We start from the raw sequence: 20,681 nt of genomic DNA, 5'->3' as shown, positions 1-20,681 counted from the left end.
AATCAACAGTCTCTGGTCACAAGAGGCCCAAGTTTAGCTAGGATGTGATCGCTAGGATGTGTCTACTACTCCTGATCAAAGCACTTTGCCAGTACTGTGTGTTGGTAGCTCGCTCATCCTTGTTCCATGCTATTCCTGGTTCTAGACAGCACTCTTAGTCTCTCCCTGGCAGAAATACAGTCCTAACTTAGGCAAAACTCTCAGATAAATGGGATTTTTTAAGTGTTAGAAATGCAGGTTTGAGCCCTGAGAGAATTTGCCCAATTTACTCCTAAGTGTATCTCAAAATTGAGAGGGGGGCCATTGCAAATTGTACAAAGTGGATGGTGGTTTTGCTTGTTAAATGCAGTGCTTTACCACTTGCACACAGCAACAGTGTTTCTGACAGAACTATTCTGGCACACCCACATGCTGTGCACCTTACGAGCATGTTTGTAACACTGTATTCTGGGACTCTTAAAGCACCTACCCCCGAGTACCAAGCACTGCTACTGGGAGCAGAAACTATTGTAAGTTCCCAAATGCTGTGTGCTGCACTGTAGAATGGAGTTAAGAGAACCAGCTGAACTGCTGAGACTACAGTGCTTGTAACTCCCCATCCACACTGGGGAGAAAGTCATTGTATCCCATATCAGGTCAGTCAGTCCTCAGCTAAAGACCATGTTCAGGTGTTGCAGCCAGTCTGAATCGCTAATGCTTGTAAAATTCCTGGCAGGGCTGCTGTGTATGAACACAACACCATGTACAGACATTGTATGCTTACGGTGCTCCAGAAAATGTTAGCCTAAGACCTGATCCAAAGCCCACTGAAATCAGTGGGAGTCTTTCCGTTGTGTTCAGTGGTCTTTGGATAAGGCCTCTTAGGAAACATGGGGGTTTTTTTTCAATAGTATGAGTAGCATTAAAGTAGTGCAAGCTTTAATGTGCCAGTTTTCAACTGCTTTTATACTTGAGACATAAATTCACTAGAAATCAATTTATTGTACCTAGTAGACTAGTTATTTTTAAATGTGAAGTGGAATCCTAGTTTAAATACTAAAAAAATCCTGAACCTAAATCAATGTTTTCAGCTACAATACATTTTCTTTAAACCACTGTAAATGATACAATTTTAATATTACACTATACAGTGGGAATAGTTATTTGAAAAACCTAAGTAAAATGATTGAAAACAGTAGGAAATGAGCACAAATGAAAAAAATAAAAGAAATTGTTGCAAGCATGAAGCAGAAGTGATTCAGCCAAATCGGGATGAAGGGATCAAGAACAAAACGCCTGCCTTGGATTGCCTTCTCTTGTTGAGAATACCCTTTGAACTTGCTGAAATTGATAATCCCACCCAATCCTCAGCATTTACAGATGTTTCCTTGTTACGGTCCCACAGCCATGTGGACTCAACATTTAGTATCAGTCTAATATTTGTTTACATTGTCTGATTTGTATAAATTACATTGTGGAATTTTTTTCAAATGTGCAGACACAGAAATGCACACAGACTTCTGCTAGCTTGCTGACTTTATTTTAGAGCACATTTTTTAGTCATTTCGTCAGCCTTACAACTTTATTTGAAAGAATTGTTTTTCCAATGATTTCTTCCACTGCTCTTTTTCTTTTAGAAATGTTATTATAAATGTTTCCTTCAGAAAAAACAAACACACAAAAAAACCCCCAACCAAAAACCAACAAAAAAAACAAAACAAAAAAGAGAGAGAAAACAGTTGAATTCTTGGTGTTACTCTTAAATAATCCATAGGAAGTTTCAAAATTGTCACTTTCTGGATCAGTTTCCTTTTTTCTGGTGTGAGTGCACACACACACTGGTTTGTTATTGTATGATTGATCATGAATGTTGGGTTACACATACCGATTTGTGGTTATAGGGTTACTTGTGACTGTTTGTCATGGCAGACTATTTTTTGTTGCAGGGCTGCTCATAGGTTCTAAGCTTTGCATACTTGGTTTGTTGTTGTAGTCAAGTGCATGAGCACCTGCAAACTGACCGTTCTTGTGTCACTGGTTTGTTGCGTTGTAAATGGATATGGTTTTGTAATTTAATGGGAAAATGGACATGGAAATAATTGTGTAGGTTGAGGAGGAAAGGGCTGAGGGAAGGCTATAAAGAGTTAAAAGCATGTTTGGTTGTCAGTATTTGGATGTATGAGCAGATGAAGTTGGAAGGAGGGAGGATTTGTCTTAGAGTTGGTGGCCCATATGTAATGGGTGGGAGGCAGTTTGCAATTATGTATTTACAGTATTTGAGCTGTGAGTCTGTGGTCCAGTATTATGTTGTTGTGTGATTGGGTGTGAATGAGTTGTTGATGGCTATGTAGAGTGCTGGCATTGATTCAGAATTTCATGATTTTGAATCTTTTCTTTGTTTTTATAACTGCAATTTTCTAATCAGGCTTTTCTTAAATAAATGATTTTTAAATATAACCTTAATTCTGACTTAATTAACTTTTTTCTGGGAATATTATTAGTGTTTTTAATTCATGTGTCAAAAGCAAGTAGCAGCATCCCTGCTATTTAAATCTACTTATTCTCAATAATATACATCAGATAGGTTAACTGTGCTAATTAGTTAAACTTGTTCTTCTGCATGCTGGAATTGTAGCAGAGTTTTGTCTTCGAGTGCATGCATATATCCATTACACTGTAAGTGCGTGAGCATCTTGTGCACTAGTGCCAGAGAGTTTTCCCTAGCAGTGCCCTTACGGGTGTCCCCCCTACAACTGAGCTCCTTGTGGCTGCTCCTCCTTCAGTTCCTTCTTACTGTCTGTGGTCTGAACGTTGGTGTTTCCTGGGAACAAAACTGGTTAGTGCTTCCCAGTGGTACTCAAATCGTTAGTCATTTCTTTGTTCCCTTTTTATTTCCTTATTTTCTTGTTTTGATTTGAAAAACGTTACTCTCCACTTGATCTTTCCAGTCCAGCAGGTCTCCAGACTGCATCTGTTAAGCAGAGAGCCTATGCCAAAGTCCCAAGATTTTAAACTTTGCATGGGCTGTAGAAAACATGTGCCTGTTAGTGACCCTCACTGCCATTGTCTCAAGTGATTGGGAGAGGTTACAGGTGCTCCATTTGTCATGACTTCATGAACAGAACTGTCATAAATATAAAGGGAAGGGTAAACCCCTTTGAAATCCCTCCTGGCCAGGGGAAAGCTCCTCTCACCTGTAAAGGGTTAAGAAGCTAAAGGTAACCTCGCTGGCACCTGACCAAAATGACCAATGAGGAGACAAGATACTTTCAAAAGCTGGGAGGAGGGAGAGAAACAAAGGGTCTGTGTCTGTCTGTAGTCGTCTTGGCCGGGGACAGAACAGGAATGGAGTCTTAGAACTTTTAGTAAGTAATCTAGCTAGGTATGTGTTAGATTATGATTTCTTTAAATGGCTGAGAAAAGAATTGTGCTGAATAGAATAACTATTTCTGTCTGTGTATCTTTTTTGTAACTTAAGGTTTTGCCTAGAGGGGTTCTCTATGTTTTTGAATCTAATTACCCTGTAAGATATATACCATCCTGATTTTACAGGGGGGATTTCTTTATTTCTATTTACTTCTATTTTTTATTAAAAGTCTTCTTGTAAAACACTGAATGCTTTTTCATTGTTCTCAGATCCAAGGGTTTGGGTCTGTAGTCACCTAGACAAATTGGTGAGGCTTTTTACCAAACCTTGTCCAGGAAGTGGGGTGCAAGGTTTTGGGAAGTATTTTGGGGGGAAGGACGCGTCCAAACAGCTCTTCCCCAGTAACCAGTATTAGTTTGGTGGTGGTAGCGGCCTGTCCAAGGTGTAATATTTTGTACCTTGGGGAAGTTTTGACCTAAGCTGGTAAAGATAAGCTTAGGAGGTTTTTCATGCAGGTCCCCACATCTGTACCCTAGAGTTCAGAGTGGGGGAGGAACCTTGACATGGTGGCACAGTGGTGGGATTAACCTGAAATCATTTTGAGATCCAGTTGAGATTTTTTGAACTAGAAATACAGATTTTAAAAAGGAATTTTTAGGAAGTCCAGAAGGCAGCTTTGAAACTGAAAGCAGCTTGGTTTCTCTCTGCTTTGTGGCCAAGCAGAGACAAAAGGGGATTATCTTGTGAATTGCAGGTTTTCTTGCCTGGAGGCAGGGTACTTAACTCCTGCAGGGAAATTCACAGTCTTCCAACCCAGAGGTTTTTTTTTTTCTTTTCTTCCTAAAAGTAAATAGGGGGTGTGTGCTCTACCCATTTGCCTGGAGACAAAAGTGGCAGGGTTTTTTTTTAGGATTTTGATTTTTTTTTGTTTTACAAGGAGCACAGGTTTGAAAAGAAATTTTTTTTTTCTTTGGGCTGGGTAAGCAGTTTTCCAAGTAGTTGGAGGTTTTTTGCTTTAATTTGGGCCCAGAGCAGAGACAAGGGAATTGTCTTTTTCTGTAGGCTGACAATCACTATCAGAGAATAGGTATTCTATTCCAGCACAGCAAAATTTTACAGCCAAGTTTTGTTTGTTTATTTCTAAACCTCGGGTGTAAAGTTAGTTAAAAACAGAGAGGTTAGAATGGCCAAATCCTCAGCTCGACTACAGCTGGAATTAGCCAAATTGCAGGCTGAGGAAAAACAAAGGGAACATGAAAGACAGATAGAACTCATGCGGCTGAAGGAGGAGGAGAAGGAAAAAGAGAGGAAGCATGTGGAGGAGATGGAGAGGATAAAGGCCCAGCAGAATATACCAACAAACCCTAGCAATCCTTCTCCAGGTACCACTTCCCATCCCAGAAAGTTCCCCACCTACAAGGCAGGTGATGATACTGAGGCCTTCTTAGAAAACTTCGAAAGGGCCTGCCTTGGGTACAACATCTCTACTGACCAATACATGGTAGAGCTGAGGCCGCAGCTCAGTGGACCCTTAGCTGAGGTGGCAGCTGAAATGCCTAAAGAACACATGAACAAGTATGAACTGTTTAAATCCAAGGCGAGAGTCAGAATGGGGATAACACCCGAGCAGTCTCGTCGGAGGTTCAGAGCCCTAAGGTGGAAACCAGACATGTCATTTACCCGACATGCCTACCACATTGTAAAACATTGGGATGCCTGGATATCAGGAGCAAGTGTTGAATCTCCAGTAAATTTGCCCTTCCTAATGCAAATGGAACAATTCTTAGAGGGTGTTCCTGAGGAAATAGAAAGATACATCCTAGATGGGAAACCCAAAACTGTAATTGAGGCAGGAGAGATTGGAGCCAGATGGGTGGAGGTGGCAGAGAAGAAGAAAACTGGTCGCAGTTGGAGCGGAGACCAGAAGGGACCACCCCAGACCACACCCTATTACCGGGGGCCGCCCAAAGCCCCACCTACCTCCCAAAGAACCCTCCAGACCCCTTATCGTCCCACCACCCCGTTCTCCAGCAACCCTCCTCGCCCCAGTGACCCGTCAGCTGGACGATGTTTTAAGTGTAACGAGCTGGGGCATGTAAAGGCCAACTGCCCCAAGAACCCCAACAGATTACAGTTCATTGCACCGGAATCACACCAGAGGTCCACAGGCCCAGATACCTCCCAGATACCCTTGGAGCGGAGGGAAACTGTGAGGGTGGGTGGGAAGAAGGTCACCGCGTGGAGGGACACCGGAGCACAAGTGTCAGCTATCCATGCTTCCTTAGTGGACCCCAATTTAATCAACCCAGAGATCCAAGTGACGATTCAACCCTTCAAGTCCAACTCTTTCAATTTGCCTACAGCCAAGTTGCCTGTCCAGTACAAGGGCTGGTCAGGAATGTGGACTTTTGCAGTCTATGATGATTATCCCATCCCCATGCTGTTGGGGGAAGACTTGGCCAATCATGTGAAGCAGGCCAAGAGGGTGGGAATGGTCACCCGCAACCAGGCTAAACAAGCCGTGAGGCCTAGCTCTGTTCCGGAAACTTCTATCAGGACCCAGTCAGAGGTGATGGACCTGGACCCCAGGCCAATGTCTGCAACAGCAGTAGTGGATCCAGTCCCAGAGACCCAGACGGAACCAGTCCCAGAACCGGAACCAGCCGAACAACCAACACCAGACCCCGTGTCAGCACTGAATCCAGTACTTGCAACCTCAACACCAGAGGGCCCCACCGAACCTGAACTGGCAGCAGCCGATAACCCTACACAAGAGGCTCAGCCGGAGCCTGAATCCCAACATAGTGCACCAGCGGAGAGCGGTTCACAGTCAACAGAAACAGCTCCATCCCCTATATCGCTTCCAGAGGGACCAAGCCTAGGTCCACAATCCCATGAGGAACTGATGTCTCCAGCATCAAGGGAACAGTTCCAGACCGAACAGGAAGCAGATGAAAGCCTCCAGAGAGCTTGGACGGCGGCACGGAGCAACCCACCGCCTCTCAGCTCTTCTAATCGATCCAGGTTTGTTGTAGAAAGAGGACTTTTATACAAGGAAACTCTTTCTGGGGGACACCAGGAAGACTGGCATCCTCAGAGACAGTTGGTAGTTCCAACTAAATACCGGGCCAAGCTCTTGAGCTTAGCCCATGATCACCCTAGTGGCCATGCTGGGGTGAACAGGACCAAAGACCGTTTGGGGGGGTCATTCCACTGGGAGGGAATGGGCAAGGATGTTTCTACCTATGTCCAGTCTTGTGAGGTGTGCCAAAGAGTGGGAAAACCCCAAGACCAGGTCAAAGCTCCTCTCCAGCCACTCCCCATCATTGAAGTTCCATTTCAGCGAGTAGCTGTGGATATTCTGGGTCCTTTTCCGAAAAAGACACCCAGAGGAAAGCAGTACATACTGACTTTCATGGATTTTGCCACCCGATGGCCGGAAGCAGTAGCTCTAAGCAACACCAGGGCTAAAAGTGTGTGCCAGGCACTAGCAGACATTTTTGCCAGGGTAGGTTGGCCCTCCGACATCCTCACAGATGCAGGGACTCATTTCCTGGCAGGAACTATGAAAAACCTTTGGGAAGCTCATGGGGTAAATCACTTGGTTGCCACTCCTTACCATCATCAAACAAATGGCATGGTGGAGAAGTTTAATGGAACTTTGGGGGCCATGATACGTAAATTCGTAAATGAGCACTCCAATGATTGGGACCTAGTATTGCAGCAGTTGCTCTTTGCCTACAGAGCTGTACCACATCCCAGTTTAGGGTTTTCCCCATTTGAACTTGTATATGGCCGTGAGGTTAAGGGGCCATTGCAGTTGGTGAAGCAGCAATGGGAGGGATTTACACCTTCTCCAGGAACTAACATTCTGGACTTTGTAACCAACCTACAAAACACCCTCCGAACCTCTTTAGCCCTTGCTAGAGAAAACTTACAGGATGCTCAAAAAGAGCAAAAAGCCTGGTATGATAAACATGCCAGAGAGCGTTCCTTCAAAGTAGGAGACCAGGTCATGGTCTTAAAGGCGCTCCAGGCCCATAAAATGGAAGCATCGTGGGAAGGGCCATTCGTGGTCCAGGAGCGCCTGGGAGCTGTTAATTATCTCATAGCATTCCCCACCTCCAACCGAAAGCCTAAGGTGTATCATATTAATTCTCTAAAGCCCTTTTATTCCAGAGAATTAAAGGTTTGTCAGTTTACAGCCCAGGGAGGAGACGACGCTGAGTGGCCTGAAGGTGTCTACTACGAAGGGAAATGTGCTGGTGGTGTGGAAGAGGTGAACCTCTCCATGACCCTTGGGCGTATGCAGCGACAGCAGATCCAGGAGCTGTGCACTAGCTACGCGCCAACGTTCTCAGCCACCCCAGGACTGACTGAACGGGCATACCACTCCATTGACACAGGTAATGCTCACCCAATTAGGGTCCAACCTTACCGGGTGTCTCCTCAAGCTAAAACTGCTATAGAACGGGAGATCCAGGATATGTTACAGATGGGTGTAATCCGCCCCTCTGAAAGTGCATGGGCATCTCCAGTGGTTCTAGTTCCCAAACCAGATGGGGAAATACGTTTTTGCGTGGACTACCGTAAGCTAAATGCTGTAACTCGCCCAGACAACTATCCCATGCCACGCACAGATGAACTATTAGAGAAACTGGGAAGGGCCCAGTTCATCTCTACCTTGGACTTAACCAAGGGGTACTGGCAGGTACCGCTAGATGAATCTGCCAAGGAAAGGTCAGCCTTCATCACACATCTCGGGCTGTATGAATTTAATGTACTCCCTTTCGGGCTGCGAAATGCACCCGCCACTTTCCAAAGACTTGTAGATGGTCTCCTAGCGGGATTAGGAGAATATGCAGTCGCCTACCTTGACGATGTGGCCATATTTTCGGATTCCTGGGCAGACCACCTGGAACATCTACAAAAAGTCCTTGAGCGCATAAGGGAGGCAGGACTAACTGTTAAGGCTAAGAAGTGTCAAATAGGCCTAAACAGAGTGACTTACCTTGGACACCAGGTGGGTCAAGGAACTATCAGCCCCCTACAGGCCAAAGTGGATGCTATCCAAAAGTGGCCTGTCCCAAAGTCAAAGAAACAGGTTCAATCCTTCTTAGGCTTGGCCGGTTATTACAGACGATTTGTACCGCACTACAGCCAAATCGCTGCCCCACTGACAGACCTAACCAAAAAGAAACAGCCAAATGCTGTTCAGTGGACCGGAAAGTGTCAGAAGGCCTTTAACAAGCTTAAAGCGACACTCATGTCTGACCCTGTACTAAGGGCCCCAGACTTTGACAAACCGTTCCTAGTAACCACAGATGCATCCGAGCGTGGTGTGGGAGCAGTTTTAATGCAGAAAGGACCTGATCAAGAATTCCACCCTGTAGTGTTTCTCAGCAAAAAACTGTCTGAGAGGGAAAGCAACTGGTCAGTCACTGAAAAAGAATGTTATGCCATTGTCTACGCTCTGGAAAAGCTACGCCCATATGTTTGGGGACGGCGTTTCCACCTGCAAACCGACCATGCTGCACTAAAGTGGCTTCACACCGTCAAAGAAACTAACAAAAAACTTCTTCGGTGGAGTTTAGCTCTCCAAGATTTTGATTTCGACATCCAACACATCTCAGGAGCTTCTAACAAAGTGGCTGATGCACTCTCCCGTGAAAGTTTCCCAGAATCAACTGGTTAAAATCGTCCTTGAGATGTGGAAAATATTGTTAGTCTTTATGTACTTGGTAGTATATTTAGAGATGCATGTGTCTTATTAACTCTGTTTTCCTAGAGCTCCAGGAAGAAATCCCAGCCAGTGTTTCACCCTAGCTGAGATTTGGGGGGCGTGTCATAAATATAAAGGGAAGGGTAAACCCCTTTGAAATCCCTCCTGGCCAGGGGAAAGCTCCTCTCACCTGTAAAGGGTTAAGAAGCTAAAGGTAACCTCGCTGGCACCTGACCAAAATGACCAATGAGGAGACAAGATACTTTCAAAAGCTGGGAGGAGGGAGAGAAACAAAGGGTCTGTGTCTGTCTGTAGTCGTCTTGGCCGGGGACAGAACAGGAATGGAGTCTTAGAACTTTTAGTAAGTAATCTAGCTAGGTATGTGTTAGATTATGATTTCTTTAAATGGCTGAGAAAAGAATTGTGCTGAATAGAATAACTATTTCTGTCTGTGTATCTTTTTTGTAACTTAAGGTTTTGCCTAGAGGGGTTCTCTATGTTTTTGAATCTAATTACCCTGTAAGATATATACCATCCTGATTTTACAGGGGGGATTTCTTTATTTCTATTTACTTCTATTTTTTATTAAAAGTCTTCTTGTAAAACACTGAATGCTTTTTCATTGTTCTCAGATCCAAGGGTTTGGGTCTGTAGTCACCTAGACAAATTGGTGAGGCTTTTTACCAAACCTTGTCCAGGAAGTGGGGTGCAAGGTTTTGGGAAGTATTTTGGGGGGAAGGACGCGTCCAAACAGCTCTTCCCCAGTAACCAGTATTAGTTTGGTGGTGGTAGCGGCCTGTCCAAGGTGTAATATTTTGTACCTTGGGGAAGTTTTGACCTAAGCTGGTAAAGATAAGCTTAGGAGGTTTTTCATGCAGGTCCCCACATCTGTACCCTAGAGTTCAGAGTGGGGGAGGAACCTTGACAAGAACGAAAAAACTGAGGGAGGAGCTTCTGATGTATTTTGATGGATACTGTCCTTAAACTGTCATCAGAGCCCCTTGATCATCTAAGGGAAGCTCTTTGAAGACTCCCTCTTGGCATGCTTCCTCAGCCATTTCGGCAGAAAGGGGCCGTAGGAGATCCCCGGCCCCAGCACCATCTTCTCCAAGGCCCAAGATATCAGAATAATCTTGGTCTCTGAAACATAAGCAGAAGTTGGTATCCAGTTCTTCAAAATCTCGGGTCCAAGACACTTCTACAGAGGAGTGTTGCAGTACTGATGGTACAGTGCACCTGTTGGCTTCCCACTCATCAGTAACGGCTCAGTGTGAGAGACCTGAGCCATTGATTCCAGTGCCCTCCCAGGACCGTTCTCCATGGCTTCAAGAAAGATTTGGCCAGAGATTGGGAAGTTTGGGCCAGACGTGCTTGGGGGCCAGTACCGTAGCAGCCCCCTTGGTGGCCCTATCTATTGGATGCCTTGGAGGATACCACCAGCATCCAGGTTACTTCACCAATGCCTCATGCAAACAGATCCCCCAAGAGGGAACCCTCTCTTGTCAGTCCAGTGAGAGTCAATATTGATCAGCCTTTAGGTATTTGACTTACCTCAGCCCACTCTACAGCAGCAACCACTCCTAGTCCAGCAAGACCAGCCTTGAGAGCTATCTGCTTTACCTCCGCTTCAGCCCTTGATGAGACCCCGATACCACCTCTTCCTCACTTGATGAGACTCTGATACCAGAGACATCCTCCCCCTTACTGGACGTCTTTAAAATGCATCAGGAGCACCTCAGGAGAATGTCAGGATGGGGGCATTCAAGTAGAGCTAGTGGAGGAGAATACCCACAAGCTCACAGACATCTTAATCCCATAGTGGCAGGAAAGATAGCCCTGCCTATAATTGAGGCAGTTATACAACCAGCCAAAACAATCTGGCAAACCCCTGCCTCTATCCCACCTATGGCCCAACAAATGAAATGGAAATACCAGGTTCTATTCCAGGGGTTTGAGCATCCCACCTCGGCTCATTGGGTGTGGTCTGCGTGAAAGAAAAAAGCCTGGACAAAGATGTCAGAAAAATTGACGTTTTTGTAGGAAACTTTATTTCAATGGCAAGATACAACTCCATATTGCCAATCACCATGACCTGCTATCAAGATACGACTTTGCTCATTGGAAAGCAGTATCCCAGTTTCCAAGCAAGCTGTCCCTTGTTGCTGAGGCACACGTTGTGTCTCATTCAGCTCTTCATACTTCTCTGGACCCAGCAGATTCTGTGGCCAGGGCCATGGTGAAAGCTGTTCCTCCTGATTGTAGGCCTCTGGGATTCCTGTGGAGGTATAACAGGCTACCAAGGACCTCCCTTTTGAAGGATGTGCCTTGCTTTCAGCCAGAATGGATGAATCTTCCCCTAGCTTTAAGGAGGTTCTGAAGTCCTTGAGCCTCTACACCACAGTGATGAAGAGGACAAAATATTATCCTCAGTACCAGCCTAGAGAACAATACTAACTCTTCCATAAGGCTTACCATTTGACTAGGAAGCAAAGGTCACAGAGGAGAAGGCCAGTACCTCCTTGGTCTCAAGGCATCCCCAGGCCTCAAAGCAGCTGATTTCTTCTTATGGAAAGAATAGCTCGCTACCCAACTTGGATCTCACTGCCCATTCCCCACCTTTCTGGGACAGGTTATCCCATTTCCCACATGCAGGGCAATCCATCACCCTGCACAAATGGGTACTAAGCACAGTGGAGGGGGAGAGGGTGGAGAGGAGTAAGCGGCAGGCAGGAAGGCCTCAGGGGAAGAGGTGGAGCGGGAGCAGGAAGAGGTGGAGTGGGGCCCCAGAGTGGAGCATGGGCTGGGCCTCTCCTTGAGGAAGCCAAGCAGGGGCAAAGCCCCAGTCCAGGCACCAGCAGCTCTTCCCACTTCTAGGGAGCTTCCGGCGCTCGCACCCAGCTTCCCCAAATGTGAAAGTCACGCGCTGCCTATGACTGGTCCCTCAACAGGGATATCTTAGTTTGGATATTCTGCATAGGAGATTATCCATAAATACATGTGTCTGCCACTTGGCAGAACAGGAAGCATTCCCGGTCCTGTACCGGAGCATCACAGCCCCTGATCTTTATCAAACACTTTCCTGTTTCCATGAAACAAGGACCTCCTCTGTGCATACCCACCAGTTCCCCTGATTCCCAGGGTTATTATCAAGCTCAAGCAAGATCATGGCAGAATGATCCTTATAGCTCCCACCTGACTGAGACAAATGTGGTATTCAGATGTCCACAAACTGTCTGCTGAAAAATGCTGTTACCAATAACCAGAGACCTCCAAATACAGAACCAGGGTTGGGTGCTGCACCCAAATACAAGTGCTGCACCTCATGGTATGATTAATTAGTGACTGAATGCAAAAGAGGCACGCTGCTTCGTGGCAGTCCAGAATTTTCTCCTTAATAGCAGAAAACCTTCAACAAAGGCTACTGACCCTAGTGGAGACATTTTGCCATCTGGATGGGCTCTCTTAGTGTCTTCCCGACTCAGTCTAATTGAGAATTCTGGACTATGGTTTTCCATCTGGCGGCACCCTTGCATAGAGGGGAGAAAGGTTTTCACTCACCCAATCATGGCCAGGTTCCTGAAAGGTTTAGATTGACTATGCATCCACTAGATACAGTTTTGTTCAAGGTCAAGGTTCAGCTTAGACCATATCCTAAATTTCTCTTGGTCTCTGATTTCTGCCTGAATCAGTCCATCTGCCTCCCAGTTTTCTTCTTGATGCCACATATGTACAAGGGAGAGTGAAGACTCCACATATTTGTTGAGCATGGGCTTGATACCTAGATAGGACAAAGCCTTTTGGGGTTTCTTTCCAGCTCTTTGTTTCTTACGCAGAACATGAGAGGTCATCCAGTCACAACTTGGGGACTCTCAAAATGGATCACCAGCTGCATTACAGTGTGTTATGCTGCCAAAGGAATAATGCCTTTTGGCAAGTTTATGGCACACTCAGCCAGAGCACATTCAACCTTGGAAGCATTTGTGGCAAACATCCCAATTATGAACATTTGTAGAGCAGTGTCATGGCCTTCGATTCATGCATTCACCAGACATTGCACATTGTCTGCTGCAACTAGGGAAGATGCCAATGTTGGCAGGGTAGTCCTACAGTCCCTCTTCTGATGTGACTCTAAGACCCACTGCCTGGAGTCACCTACAGAGTAATAGATACATGCTAGCACTCAAAGAAAAAAATGGTTACTTACCTTCTTGCTATTGCTGTTCTTCAAAATGTGTTGCATGTGTCCATTACACACCCGTTCTCCTTCCCGAACATCACAGAGGCTATCATCGGTTCCCACTGTGAAGAAACTGAAGGAAGAGCAGGGCAACACCACCTTTTATTTCCCTCACTTTGAGACACAAGGAGCTTGGTGGTGTGTGGAGGACCCCCCCTTACAAGTATTGCAAGGGAAACTCTCTGGTACTAGTGCACAAGAGGCGCACACAACTACAGTGTAATGGACATATGCAACACAGCTCAAGAAACAACAGTTATGAGAAGGTAAGTAACCATTTTTTCCTCAAAGCTTGCTTCAAGCTGAACTTCACATCCTGCAACCTGGCAGGTTTGGCTTTAGATTTTAACAAATCATTGTCAGGCTGATCCTGCAGGTTTATCAGAGCACTTCAAGTTAAGCATATGCCTGGCAGAGTCTGTAGAGAATTCAGAGTTCCCAGATGTGCACAAAATCTTAAAATGAACAATTTGAGAATTAATCACCCAGCCTACCAAAAAAAAAAAAAAAAACCCCTCCAGGGCACGAATCTCATTGAGAATAAATGAACAAATCACATCTGCAGTTTCTAGACCAGACCATTTTAAGCTATGTTGGTCCCGTCCCTCATTGTCTCCCCTGCCAAAAAGAACAAGTCACAAATTCCTTGTCCAGTAAACATCAAAATTCATCTTCCCTCAACAAACAGCAACCCACTCTCCTTAGGCCTGAGAAATTTGGTCAGTCAATTTGGTTTTGGCAAAGTTGGGTGTGGTTCAAAATTGCACTTAAAAGAGAAAGTGAGTCACACTCTAAACTCAGAAAGGATTATGGTATAGCTCAACTCTTCATCATAGATAATTTTAAAGAAACCATTTTAATGCAAGAAGTTACTGTGACTCTCAAGATATTTAATACTATACCACTGTAACTCACTCATTGAAACAGTCTAGTAACAGGGAGCTGTATTTTATGACACCGAACATGTTCTGTTGGGAGTATCATTTAGAAAGAGAAATCCTGCTCAAGAAGAAAATAACTCTGCCCTGATCTCTTTCTCTCTCACCCCCCCCCCCCTTCCTGTAGCCTCACTCACTTGCATTTAAAGAATAACATTGTAACTGTTGGGAATGGCAGGGCTAAGTCCACCTTTTCAAATAAAGAGCAGAGTAGAAGCACTAAAAGCTCCTTTATCCCTCAGTTCTGCACTTTGAGATATTTTTGGACTTCTTAAGGCTAAAATATCTAAAACTCTAAAATATCAATCCATTAAAAGCCCTAGAAAATGTCCACGGTGTTAACTTGTGGGAAATTAGTACATGGAAAAATGCTGTATTTATATGGTGCAACTAGTTCTGCTATATTTTAGCAGTGCTCAGAGGCACAACATCTTGAAAGGCAACGTTGAGGCTCTTATATGTTAAAAAAAAAAATAAAAAAAAATACCAAGGTGATGGTAAAGGCTAAGGAGTGGTTTTATATTTAAGTAACATGGAAAGAAATTATAGTTAGGTGGAAAACCTAAATATAAGCAGAACATTTGATATCTGAGTCATGTTTTCAATTAGAACACTTTAGGGTTTTAGAAACTAGTCAAGGGAAATGTAGGAGTTTATTATTTAGAAGGAATTTTATATACCGTAATATTCAGGAGAACTATCAACATTTCAGTTTTCTAAATATAGCTTTTCACTATCCAGATGTCTTTTCAATTATTTTGATTCAGCCAGGGGTGAAAGTAACTTAAAAGTCTTACCGGTACAGGAGCCAGGCTCCGGGCCCCTATAAGGGGTGGGGTTGGGGGGGGTCAGCCTCCCCCAGCCAGCCCTTCAGCACTGCCCGGCCTGCGCTGCCTGGGGCTCCGGCAGCGATTTAAAGGGCCTAGGGCACCTGCCTGGCAGCAGCAGCAGGGAACCCCAGGCCCTTATAAATCGCCAGGCCCCACCCCACTGGCCCTTGGGGGGCAAAAGGGGCTTTAACGTCAGCTATGCACAGGCCCGTACCGGTGGCCATTTCTTACCAGTATGCCACACCGGCCCACTTTCACCTCTGGATTCAGCTCAGCGGTATGGTTTTCAAACTTAAGTATTCCTAATTGTAATAGTATGTTTTTTTAAAAATCCTAACATCTTTGTGAGCTATCTTAAAAAAATCATCTTATAAAAGAATTACCTCAAGTCAAAGTCTCTTGTTATTACTCCTAAAATCCTAAAGTCCACTGCATGCATCTGATGAAGTGAGCTGTAGCTCATGAAAGCTTATGCTCAGATAAATTTATTAGTTTCTAAGGTGCCACAAGTACTCCTTTTCTTTTTGCGGATACAGACTAACACAGCTGCTACTCTGAATCCTAAAACAGTAACATTCATGCTGTGTAGAATGAGTATATAATGGCAGTAGGCTCCACTACTGGATATTTTGAGACCCAGTGCAAAAAGCTTTGGACCATTGTAGACCTGTCTCATTTTACTGTCCATTGCCATGAGGCGCTGAGCTCTCTCAAGTGTAGTTGAAGGTGCTCAGAACCTCACAGGTTTGGGCCCTGAGTTAGTTTCTTGGGAAACGTGGGAGCCATTTTTGGAAGACCAATTAACAATATCTTTCAGGGCAGAGACTGCATGTTCCACCCTCAGTTATTGAAGGAAATTGCCAAAAAAGGGTTGGGGTGTGGAGCAAATAGGGAGGCTGTACAGGCCTAAGAACAAGGGGGTAAGAATGACATTATTCCAGAAGTTTGAGATCATGGTAGTCAAAACCTGTCAATAACAACTTTATATGTGTGTACCATCCAGATAAAAATGTGTGGGTGGGTGTATATACACGTGTGTGCACATGCACACTCTCTCTAGTAACATAAATACCCATCCTTTGAGGATATGGCGTGCTCGGGGAAAGGGGGTGGAGCAGGGGTGGGAAGAGGTGGGGCGGGGGGTGGAGGTGGGGCCTCGGGGGAAGGAGTGGAGTGGAAGCAGAGCTTGGGTTGAGCACCCCTTGGCACTTTGGAAAGAACAGCAAGAGGAGCAGCCGGATGATCCACCCTCTTTCAACCTCTGACTCCACCACCTCAGCCAAGCTTCACAATCATCATTGCTGAGTACAGTATTAAATTATTTGTTTAAAATTGTTTAAAACTTATACCTGTATTACATTGTTTGTTTTAAATTGTTTAAAATTTATACTGTATATGCATATAATGTCTTCTGTCTGATGAAAAAAATTTCCCCCTCCACCCCATTTACATTAATCGTTATGGGAAATTTGATTCGCTTAACATCGTTTCTCTTAAAGTGCATTTTTCAAGAACATAACTAAAACATTAAGTGAGAAGTTACTGTGTATCTCATGAATATATTTTAGGCTTTAGAAGAAATGTAGGTTGTGACTCTAGTGTGTTCAAAATCTTTCAGTGTGAATTGAAAGAGCATGGCATATGAACTGAATACTGTAAATAGAACATAGTCTCCCACCCCCAGAGGCAGAGATAACAAGTTTAACGTTTAAACAAGAGATTTTTTTTTCCAGCCACAGAATTAATTTCCACTGGAATTGTTGCTAGTGTGATCTTTCAGTGTGCTTTTTGCATCAAGAGTGAGTCTGTGTTGACAGTGCTATTTCTTACATTGTTAATCCATTTAGGGGCCAGACTCACATCTTTTCCAATTCCCCAGGGGAACCATCTGGAATCACCGAGTCAGGTTTCTGGAAGACAGAGCCCTCAAGCACTGGACATCTTTCACCATTTGGAATGCTGGCAAACAGGGCAGGAAGCTCTATAGAAGCTTATCACCAGCTAATCAGAAAAAGGTGAGATGTCAAGAAAATCAAGTGTGGGTAAAAGCTGTAAAAAGCGCAGTTTCTTCTCTCCTTCCTACTAGCTCCTTGATAGTTAAGGGTGTTGTAGCACAGTGGTTCACAAACGGGTTCGCGAACACCTGGGGGTTCTCCGAACGTTACAGGAGGTTCTCCAGACAAATTTCACTCATGGCAGCCAGAGGACCCTGGGCACTGGAGGCAGCAGGTGGGACCCAGTTGCAGGGCAGACAGCCCGAGCCCCAGGGAGAGCGGAGCAGGGCAGTTGGGGCTGGCAGCCCGAGCCCCGCCCCCATCAGCAGGGGAGCTGGCCACCTGAACCCCAGCGCTCTGCGCGGGGCTGGCAGCCCGAGCCCCAGGGAGAGCGGCGCCAGGCAGTTGGGGCTGGCAGCCCAAGCCCCAGCGGTCAGCGGGACCTGCAGCCTGAGCTCAGTTGACCAGGGCGGTCAACGGGGTCCAGCAGCAGGAGCCTCACGGAATGGGGGGAAATTTAAACTTAAATCCCTGGAAATATTCATTTTTAGGAGGGGGTTCACAAGATTTCACAATGTAATGAAAGGGGTTCGCGGGCTGTTAAAGTTTGGGAACCACTGTTGTAGCATAATGTGTCCCCCTAGCATTTTTAAAAAATGTACTTAGTTTCCCAGTCTGTGTGTTAGCTGTGCTGCTATCTTTTTTTAAATCATGGTATTCATCTCTCTTCCAACTGATGTACTGTTATATTGTGTTTGCCTGTTGATGACTGCATGTAATAAATGATCAGACCGTATGTCACAGCTCATGGCCTTGTTGCTGTATAAGCTTCACACCACCTAGCAGTTCCAGGTGAACTAAAGGAAAAAAGCCTTTCTGGGTGGGACTGTACTAAAATATCGTGGCTTGAAATGTTTCATATGTGCATAACATTCATCTCTGTCCTGAGGTGAATCCTGGACAAGGGCCTCATGACGTGCTAAATAATCTGGTTTGTGTTATGTGGAATAGACACTTTATATCCCCCAGTAGAAATCATGATTGTTAAACATAGAGGAGAAAATGTTGTATATGAATATAGGATTTAATTTATAATGCATTTCTTTCCGAACATGGTAGTTACTTAGAATTGGCAATGAAAGAATTTTGCTCAGGAGAGATTTGTATGGGAATTAAAATACCTTGCTCTCATATCATTTTCTTGTTGTCTTATAACTTTTTGAGATAAAGGCTCCAGGGTTAATGTCATATGTCTGTTTCCTATAAATGGTCTTGAAACATCAATTTTAATGAAAAATATGGAAGGAAGACAAGAGAATGAAAACATGAGAACCTGATTAATCCAGTGGTCCTCAGACCACACACATCCAGTAAGAAAGTAAAACAAATGAGTACACCCACAGTTGAATTCATTGGGTGGAAATGGGAGACAGTCACATAAGGAGTCTGTGGTAGCAGGTATTGAACCCCGATCTCTTGAATGTGCTTCCAGTGCCATCCTTCTTTATCTGTGAATGAGGCAGTGGGTAAAGTAACTTGCAAGTAATGAGAAGTTTAATGCTGGGCACATAAGAAAAATTACTTCAGTAAAAAGGACAGAACAGTTTGCTTCAAAGTGTTGAGTCATCTTGGCTCCTCGATGCAGTGTGCATGAGTCTGTGAGGTTTCTATAAAAAGGCACTCTGTATATCGTCAGTGTTTTGCAAAGTGCTGTGTGAATTCCCCTGACTCTCTCAAGTTCACCACACTTTCCAGCTGATGGCCCTGTATGAATTAGGAAATAATTTCATAGGTAAGAGATGGGAGGGTGTTTGGTGACACTACACAAAAGCAAGAACTTCTGAAATGAAAACCAGAAAACAGTCTGTGGTGTCTGTGTTACAACCCATCTCCTCCTTAGCTTTGTTAAATATGTATATATAACCAATTTAATATGCAGCTGGATTTAAGATAGAATGATTCTCTAATTCTGTGATGCAAGTGACACCTACTTCTATAGAAGTTAATATCCTGTGCTGTAGGAAACAGTGATAACTTGAGGATGCCATCACAAAATAGATGAAAAGGGCAAGAAAATGTTCATGGTATTGTTTGAGCTGTTTTGCTGCTGAGAAGCTAAGACTTATCCCTTGTGCAGTATGGAGCAGCCCTGCTTCAGCAATACTCTAGCACTGTTGATGTGCTTCTAATTAACCGGAATCCTGATGTTCTTTCCATCTGACCTTTGTATCATGTTTGCTTTGGCAGTGCTTCAGACCATGATATTATTTTGCTTCTGTCAAGGTTGTAATTAAGCATATTTCAGTATGCTGTCCCTGGGTACTGAAACATGGCTTTAGCCATTAACCCATTTGTTACTAAATGCTATACCCACTACATCTAGGAAACACACTTGCCTGTTGCAGGTGTACATGCCAAATGCACACTACTGTCTGATTCATTTCAGTGGTGTTCTGCAGAAAAATTCTGGTAAAATATAGGCATGTCATGGCAGTTTTTAAGAGGGAGTGTCAACTAGCAATTAAAACAAAGTATCTGTAGCTATCTCAGTTGGTTTCAGTTGCCGTTGTAGATTCTCGGGCTTGATTTTTAAACATGCTTAGGTGTCTCAGACTGGGTACCCAAAATCAGTGGATGCTTTTCAAACTTTGGGTCAAAGTGACTTGCTCAGGATCACACAGCAAGTCAATGGCAAAGCTTTGGAACAAAGCCAAAGTCTCCTGACTCCGAATACCAAGCAATATTCATGAGTTCATGCTGCCTGCCTTTAAAAAGACAAGTTACTATAGTTTGCTATATCTGACTCAAAGCAGATCAAATTCTGTCTAAATCAACAGAGAAAAGTACCCAAAGTATCTGATCTTTACTTTTCCTCAAAAATCTGTCAAAGACTTTAAACAACAAAATTCCACAAGCTCAGAGGTTGTAAATAATTCTTGCTTTACCTTTTACGGCCTAAAATCATAAAATGATCTTTTCAGGGTGATATAGGGAAATTATCTTTACAGGGTAATCCGAAAGATTTAGTATGGTTTAGATTATAGACATGAAAGTGGTATTCCATGTTCTTGAATCTCCAAATAGTCAGGTACTGAATCATAATACTAAGTGAAGGTCCAAATGAAAATGTGTCACCTATTTAAAATAGCCTACTTTAGTATAGAACATTAACAACAAAATCTGTTGTACTAGACCAGTGCAACACCATTTTCTTCAATGAAGTTGTGTTCGCATAAATAGGTGTAGAATCTGGTACATCACCTGTATGCTAATGACTTTTAGACATATATGCTTAGGGCCTAAGTCACTTAGATGCTTTTGAAAATTGTACCCATATTCAACTTTATTACTGCTGTATCCTATTACTATTAAAGTATTATCGCCTCATTAAAAATTAGACTCTGTAGTGTATAATTCAATTTTGAAAATGGGACTTAGACTTCTTAGTCATGTAGGCACTTGTGAATATTTTATTTATAGATTAGATTCTGGTTGGAGCAATGCAAAAATTTAAATATGTCTGACTTTTCATTATGGGGATTAATCAGTTTGGGCTGTCCAGTGAAAAGCATAATGTGGCCACTCCTGAGCTTTTGAAGCAGTGGATGTGTCTG

General features: G+C 44.0%; 1 protein-coding gene across 5 annotated transcripts in view; it reads left to right on the top strand.

The window, feature by feature from the left end:
* B3GNTL1 (UDP-GlcNAc:betaGal beta-1,3-N-acetylglucosaminyltransferase like 1) overlaps positions 1–20,681 on the top strand; it is a 301,690-nt gene that overhangs the window by 253,602 nt on the left and 27,407 nt on the right. For all 5 annotated transcript variants that reach the window (XR_014713947.1, XM_084646629.1, XM_084646631.1 and 2 more), the window contains one exon: positions 16,953–17,088. Coding sequence is in view for 4 of the 5 variants with exons in the window: in XM_084646629.1 (XP_084502755.1) it covers positions 16,953–17,088 (136 nt within the window). In the remaining variant the exon portion in view is untranslated. The remainder of the gene's footprint in view (positions 1–16,952; positions 17,089–20,681) is intronic.

Source organism: Lepidochelys olivacea, assembly GCF_965140295.1.
Source record: "Lepidochelys olivacea isolate rLepOli2 genome assembly, chromosome: 14".
NCBI classification, from domain to species: domain Eukaryota; kingdom Metazoa; phylum Chordata; order Testudines; family Cheloniidae; genus Lepidochelys; species Lepidochelys olivacea.
Note: the sequence above shows the minus strand (reverse complement) of the source record. Positions and strands in the feature narration are given on the sequence as shown.